The 6,136-nt window shown below is 33.1% G+C and overlaps 1 protein-coding gene across 1 annotated transcript in view; it reads right to left on the bottom strand.

The window, feature by feature from the left end:
* Nucleotides 1-2,933: 2,933 nt before the first annotated feature.
* Nucleotides 2,934-6,136, bottom strand: part of LOC111637220 — an 8,029-nt gene continuing 4,826 nt past the window's right edge. The window contains exons 2-3 of the mRNA XM_023382662.1: nt 4,415-5,009; nt 2,934-3,095 (exon numbers count right to left, since the gene is read on the bottom strand). Coding sequence (XP_023238430.1) covers nt 2,991-3,095; nt 4,415-4,903 — 594 coding nt within the window. The 5' untranslated portion in view covers nt 4,904-5,009 and the 3' untranslated portion in view covers nt 2,934-2,990. The remainder of the gene's footprint in view (nt 3,096-4,414; nt 5,010-6,136) is intronic.

The raw sequence follows: 6,136 nt of genomic DNA, 5'->3' as shown, positions 1-6,136 counted from the left end.
ATCTGAACAGACCACCCCCCAAAGAATTCCTGGGAATTTTTCGACCCGTTCGGATTCGAACCCTGGTCCCCCAGAGCGGTGGGTTGCCACCTTGACCGATCGGCTATCCAACCTCATGTTATTCTTAACATTTAATTTATTCCTCTCAAACTCTCAACACATGTTTCAACCAACTGTGACAGAATAGCGTACCTAGATTATACTTATTTTAATTTTAAAAAAAATATATGAAATTATTCAAACTTCAAGACACCATTAAAAATAAAAGTTGCATTATAGTGAATATTTTTTTTAGTTTACTGTATAAGTTGGCGACCCCACAGAAAACCCGTCGCGACCCATAGGTTGGGAACCCGTGTCCTAGTATATAAACTGCAGTTTCACTCGAAAGATTACAAGACCCAGATAATTTATTATTTTTCTTAGAAATGAAAACATCACAAATAATTCTTTAAATAGGAAAAAATTTTGATAATTCTACATCAAAGGTTAGTACCATTTGTTCCAGACTGAACTTACCCAAATGCTTGGCATTTGGGTAAGTTCAGTCTGGAACAAATGGTAATATTCAGACAGAAAAGTGATATTTTTGTTTGTGAATTTGAACCTATGTTGTTTGGTAATGTGTTAAATGTTATATAACAGGGGTGGCCAACCTGCGGCTCTTTGAGGGATTATTTGTGGCTTTCAATAGATGTACCCGAGTTCCCTTTTCATTTTTGTGTTATTATATTTTTAAAAAATATTATCGTTCCGTATGTGTTTCAAAATGTCTTTTAAATTGTTAGCGACAAATATGAAAGACTAAGTGCAACGTTGTAACAAATTTCATTTCCGTCCAAGTTAAGAATGATATGACTCATCGAAAACTGCGTGAATGAACATAAACGGTGGCGTAATCGTCCGTTATCGACCGATTCCAGACCGATTTTGAATTTGTAAACTGTCATTGCAAAGGACAGTTGACATTGTGCTCTGGAGGAAACAATTTGTATCACTCTTGCTACGGATATAATTTGTATTCTGGAATTTTTTGCATACCTTTTTAATACGTATTTAATTGCAGCTCGCGAAAAATTTCAAATTTTGAAAAAGGCTCGGACTATCAAGGAGCTTGGACACCCTGGTTATATAATATCCAAACTGAATATTTGGCATGTTAAAATTTCCATTCAGTGGTTTATTTTCTATGGAATATCTTGCTTTATTTTAGAATTAAATTAACTCCTATGAGTAAAGTTAAAGATTTTTTTAAATGTTCTCAGGAATTTGTTGAGTAATCAACATAGTACTGAAAAATAAGTTTATATCCTACGCAGAACTAAAATATATTTATTCCTGGATCTTGGAATCTTTGTACAGTGTGTGTGTGCTATAAAACGGAGAAATCATTTGTAGCAATCAAAAGATTAGGAAACTAATCAAAATAACTTGAAAATAATGGATAATGACAAAAATGATTTATTAAAAGAAAGCATTTAGCAATCTAATAAAAACATGATTATCATTGAGTTATTAGTTGAAAAATAGGTTCATTAATGTTCAAATTTAATGTGCCCTTAAAGTTCCTATATATAAGACATCCTGAATCACTCAGTTAAAAGCTCTCTACAACGAATTTAGTGGATAATGGTTTGTGTGTGGACCAATATGATGCATCTTCCTCCAAATCCAGAATTAATACCAGATGATAAACTTCGGGGCATTATGAAAAACATATTTTTGTTGTCACCCAACAGTTGAAGACAAAAGCAATTAGCAATAATTTCTAATTGTCAGTAAAATATCGTTGATTGTAATATTCTAAACACGAGGGAAATTAATGATTTATGTAGAACGTGGAAGGGAATACAAATCATTTAACCGGCTCAAGGACTTTATGGTCAAACTTCTTGAAACCCCTCGTAGAATGGTTCGACTTCTCTCTGGAAGTTTAATAATGGCAATAGAAGTAGGTGTTACATAGTCTACAAGATAGAAATACAGTAGAGCGTCGTTTATCCGAATAAATTGGGGACAGGTCGTTCGGATAACCGATTATGCACGAAAAAATATATTAACCTATCCCGTGTTGAAATTTTTCTCCGTTTCGTGTCGCTTCGCGTTGAATTTTCGTCGATGTTAAGCCTAACGTATGCTTTTTAAAATAATAACCGTGGCTATTGTATCGTTAAAAATTATTTCTTTATTTCTTACAAACAAAAATAAATATATTGAAAAATATAAAAACCAAAAAATATATAGTTTAGAAGATGATCTAGTATCAAAAACGTTCGATTCAGCAGGACGAACAGTCCTCAGAAAAACCATACAAAAGTGCCAGTGCTGCCAGCTAAAACACACACATCAACAAAAAAAAAATATTGGAGTAGCCCAAGATATAGCCAAAGATTGCAGCGCCACAGCACTAGCAAAAATTTAAATTTGCCGACTGGAATGCTTTCGGATAAACGACGCTCTACTGTATTTTGGCTAGTGTCAGCTGCATGATGAATTCTAACTTCAGCATTCTGTATGAATCTGTCTAAAGGTTCCAAAGACCAATCAAGTGATGATCATACTGTGACGAATCCGGACTATTGCCATTGTAGACTATATTTTCCCAGTCAAATTCATTGATTGGTTCCACTGCGCAGGGCCGTCCGTGACCCAAACCAGCCAATGTTATACAAGAAAACTACAGTAATCATATTTTTGTAGAAATTTGGTACATTATTGTATTAGTATATTTCAATTTTTAAAGGCCATGATAAGAGTACATTTATAATGTAGATAGGAGCCATTACGGGCAAGCTAGAACACCATTATTATGAGTGAAGGATGGGAACGACCCCTCGTCCATGCCGGTCGAATCCTCCGCATACTCTACAGCAAGTTTTTTTTTTTTTTAATTTCAACTCATTTTTATTTTTTATAACCATTCGTTTTTCAGCAATTTAAAGAAAAAATTCCATTATTGCTTACAAGAGATATGCATTTTATTCAAATATTTACTGCTCTTGTTTAGTATTATTTAATGATCTTGATTGTGACAGATTATCTATTTTATAATAATCTGTATTGTACGAGTTTTCGTTATTCGATGATAACTGATTCTGAAAATATAAAATATATTATTTTAACTTCTGTATTTAATTATTTTTCTATTTATATAAAAGAAAAAAGTAATCCAAAAATGAGCCAATTGATCATTAATTCATCTTGTATACGCGAGAAAAGGACAAGTATGAAGTTCCCTTTACCGTAAACAATCGCTTCGAACTTAATCTTGATGAGAAATTCGTTATTGTTTACTGTACAGTACAGTATAATATACTGTATAATGTATATACTGTAGCGAGTTTGCGCTTCGTGATAACGTTATAAGTCTCCAGTCATAAAACAAATGTTATAACCGTATCCAATTGGAGTAGTAGTATGCTTATAATGGAGCCTATAAGATGTAGCGAAGTGTTGACGTCACTTTATTAAACATGGCGACTAAGAAGAAGAAAGATATTGTGATTTTCTAAAATAATTATACTGTATAATCAATATTAAAGTAACCACACATTTCCTATTCAATTAGACAGTTAAGGCTTTAGTATACCGCTCTGGGTATTCGAGATCAAATTCGGGTGAGCAAACTCAGGAAATTTTCGTGTTTATTGAGGATATTTCAGGACCTATTGTGAAACTGGTTTAAACCCACAATAGGTATAGTAAAGGCGCTGCTAGAGCTCACAGGGCAGAGAGATTAAATAACATAATTACTTATCCTACTTTTAATTTAAATTGTAAAATAATAATAAACGAACATTCGATTGTTCCTACTCGAGTACGTGCCATTTCGTCGTTAAGAATGGCTCATTCTTATTTCATTACTAATTTACCTTTTACTTTTGAATCATATTAAGTAAAATGTTCAGGATTAAAATCTTTTTTCTATGTATATTATACAGGGTAGGAAAAAAGCCACTTAATACCCCCGTTACAGAATATAAAATGTACTGTACCAAAAGAATGTACATTGAGCACATCATGTAATGTGCATAACTCTGTAACCGTTTGAGGTAGGCCAATAAAATGTTTCAACAATCAATTCCTTGTGAAATTCTGACACTAAATGATATGTCACATGACCCCCTTCCCATTTATAGTTTCGGAGTTGCATTCAATATGAAGGCCATATTGGATGCAAATGCATGTAACACATCAATCTGTTTTCCCCTTGGTCCTGACATGAGCGAATTAACTTTGGGTACATTCTATATTCTGTAGCAGGGGTATTAAGTGATTTCTTTCCCATCCTGTATATTTTTGTCAGAAATGTTCCTGTTTACATCATAAATCGAACGTATCAGAATGCAACAATTTGCATTTCGGACGTCTCTCATCATTTTTTACAATGAAAATTACACCAAAGAACACTTACTGATTTCCTTGAAAGTTTATTAAGCTCATTCCTTTCTAATACACTTCCGGACACAGAATTTAAAATGATTCGCGTAGAATTATCTCTTAAAAATCCATTATGATTCATTTCTTTTTGTAATTTGGATTCAATCTTCAAAGGAAGGAGGACCTCTACTTCTTTCATTCCTTGCATTTCATTATTCTTATGATCCAAGAATTCCAAATTGTCATTTTTTATTATATTAATTTCACGATACTCGTCAGAATTTTCTACGTCATTTAATGTATTGTTTATGTTTTCTACACGTTGCAAGTAATCTAATTCTGATGATGTTGACTCTTTCAATATCGGAAGCGGATCCGAAATTGTGTAATGCTCATGGACACAAATACTGTTGAAAACTTTCGCGGTATCATTTTTTACTCGTATGTCGATTGGAATTTTGACTAATTTTTGGGAATTTATCGACGCTTTTAGATGAGGATGGCGTTTAATTGGAAATGGCATAAACCATTCAATCGCCAGTTCTGTTTCGTCGCACAGATCCAGTATTTTGTAATTGTAACTACCATTAGTCTGTGAGTTTGATTGTTTAATGTTTCCCTTGGACAATCTGAAAAATTTGAATAATCGTTAGTTTTTATTTTAATTTATATTATTAGATTTAATTGGAATGCATGACATTATCATTTCTAAAAGATAAAGATTAGAAATTGAAATGTGTGCGTGTGTATTTGATTGGATTGATGGCATAAGGGCAATGCAATGCAAGGGCGATCTACCAAAGGAGGACTTTCTACGGGAAAGTGACCCCTATTTAGGCGTTGGACACGTGAAGAAAATTTAAAAACTCCAGCCCTTTGGTCAGGTGCAAACTCACGACTAATCCACTGGGTTACAAGTTGGGGATTTAATAAATGATATGAGTTCGCACAGATTATCCTGGCAAATTTAAAGTTTGAAGCACCTGCTAAGTAATTATTAATATCTATTAATTAATTTGTGTATTAAAACAAAACTATATGAGCTTAATATTAAAAATTAAGTTTGCCTGATAGCGGTGATGGCGCTGAGAGTCAAAATTCGACTATGGTTGCCATGTGTACTTGCTCCTATCTTGTCATTATCACTCGCATTAATTTAATATAAACGAGTTTTATCAATGAGAAAACCTTCATCTTAGACTTACTGAATGAAAAATTAAAAATGCAGTACAATTGTCTTATCTATATATATAAAAACTAGCTTACCCGTCGCGCATTGCTGCGATCTCAGAAGAGATGAAATTCAAGCAAACTCGTTATAATAAAATTAAATTTTCATTTTATCATTTTTATTGAAATATATTATTATTATTCGTTTTCATCGGGAAAACATTTCAAAGTGTCGTTTCAATTCTATTTATTTATTGGAGTGCTCGTGGATACACGATATTTTTTGTTTTTTCGTCTGGTGCGTACACGAATAATTCGGAAGGTTTTCCGACGCGTGAGCTGGCCACATACAGTTGTCCATGCGAGAAGCACGGATTCTCCAAATTTAGCCCACACACTTGCAGCGATTGTCAAAAGCGCGATATTCCCCATTTATATATATATTTTTAAATCCTTTATAATTTTAATTATTTAATTGCTCCTTCCTCTCTTCCTTGGCATGTTGGGAAATTTCTGATAGTTAGATAATAAACCGTTTTATTGTAATTTGTCTTTTTAAATTATTTCGAGTCGATATTAAAATTTG

Source organism: Centruroides sculpturatus, unplaced genomic scaffold (genome assembly GCF_000671375.1).
Source record: "Centruroides sculpturatus isolate CEXI.00-Female unplaced genomic scaffold, Cexi_2.0 scaffold1105, whole genome shotgun sequence".
Taxonomy (NCBI): domain Eukaryota; kingdom Metazoa; phylum Arthropoda; class Arachnida; order Scorpiones; family Buthidae; genus Centruroides; species Centruroides sculpturatus.
The sequence above is the reverse complement of the archived record's forward strand: the minus strand, read 5'-3'. Positions and strand labels throughout refer to the sequence as shown.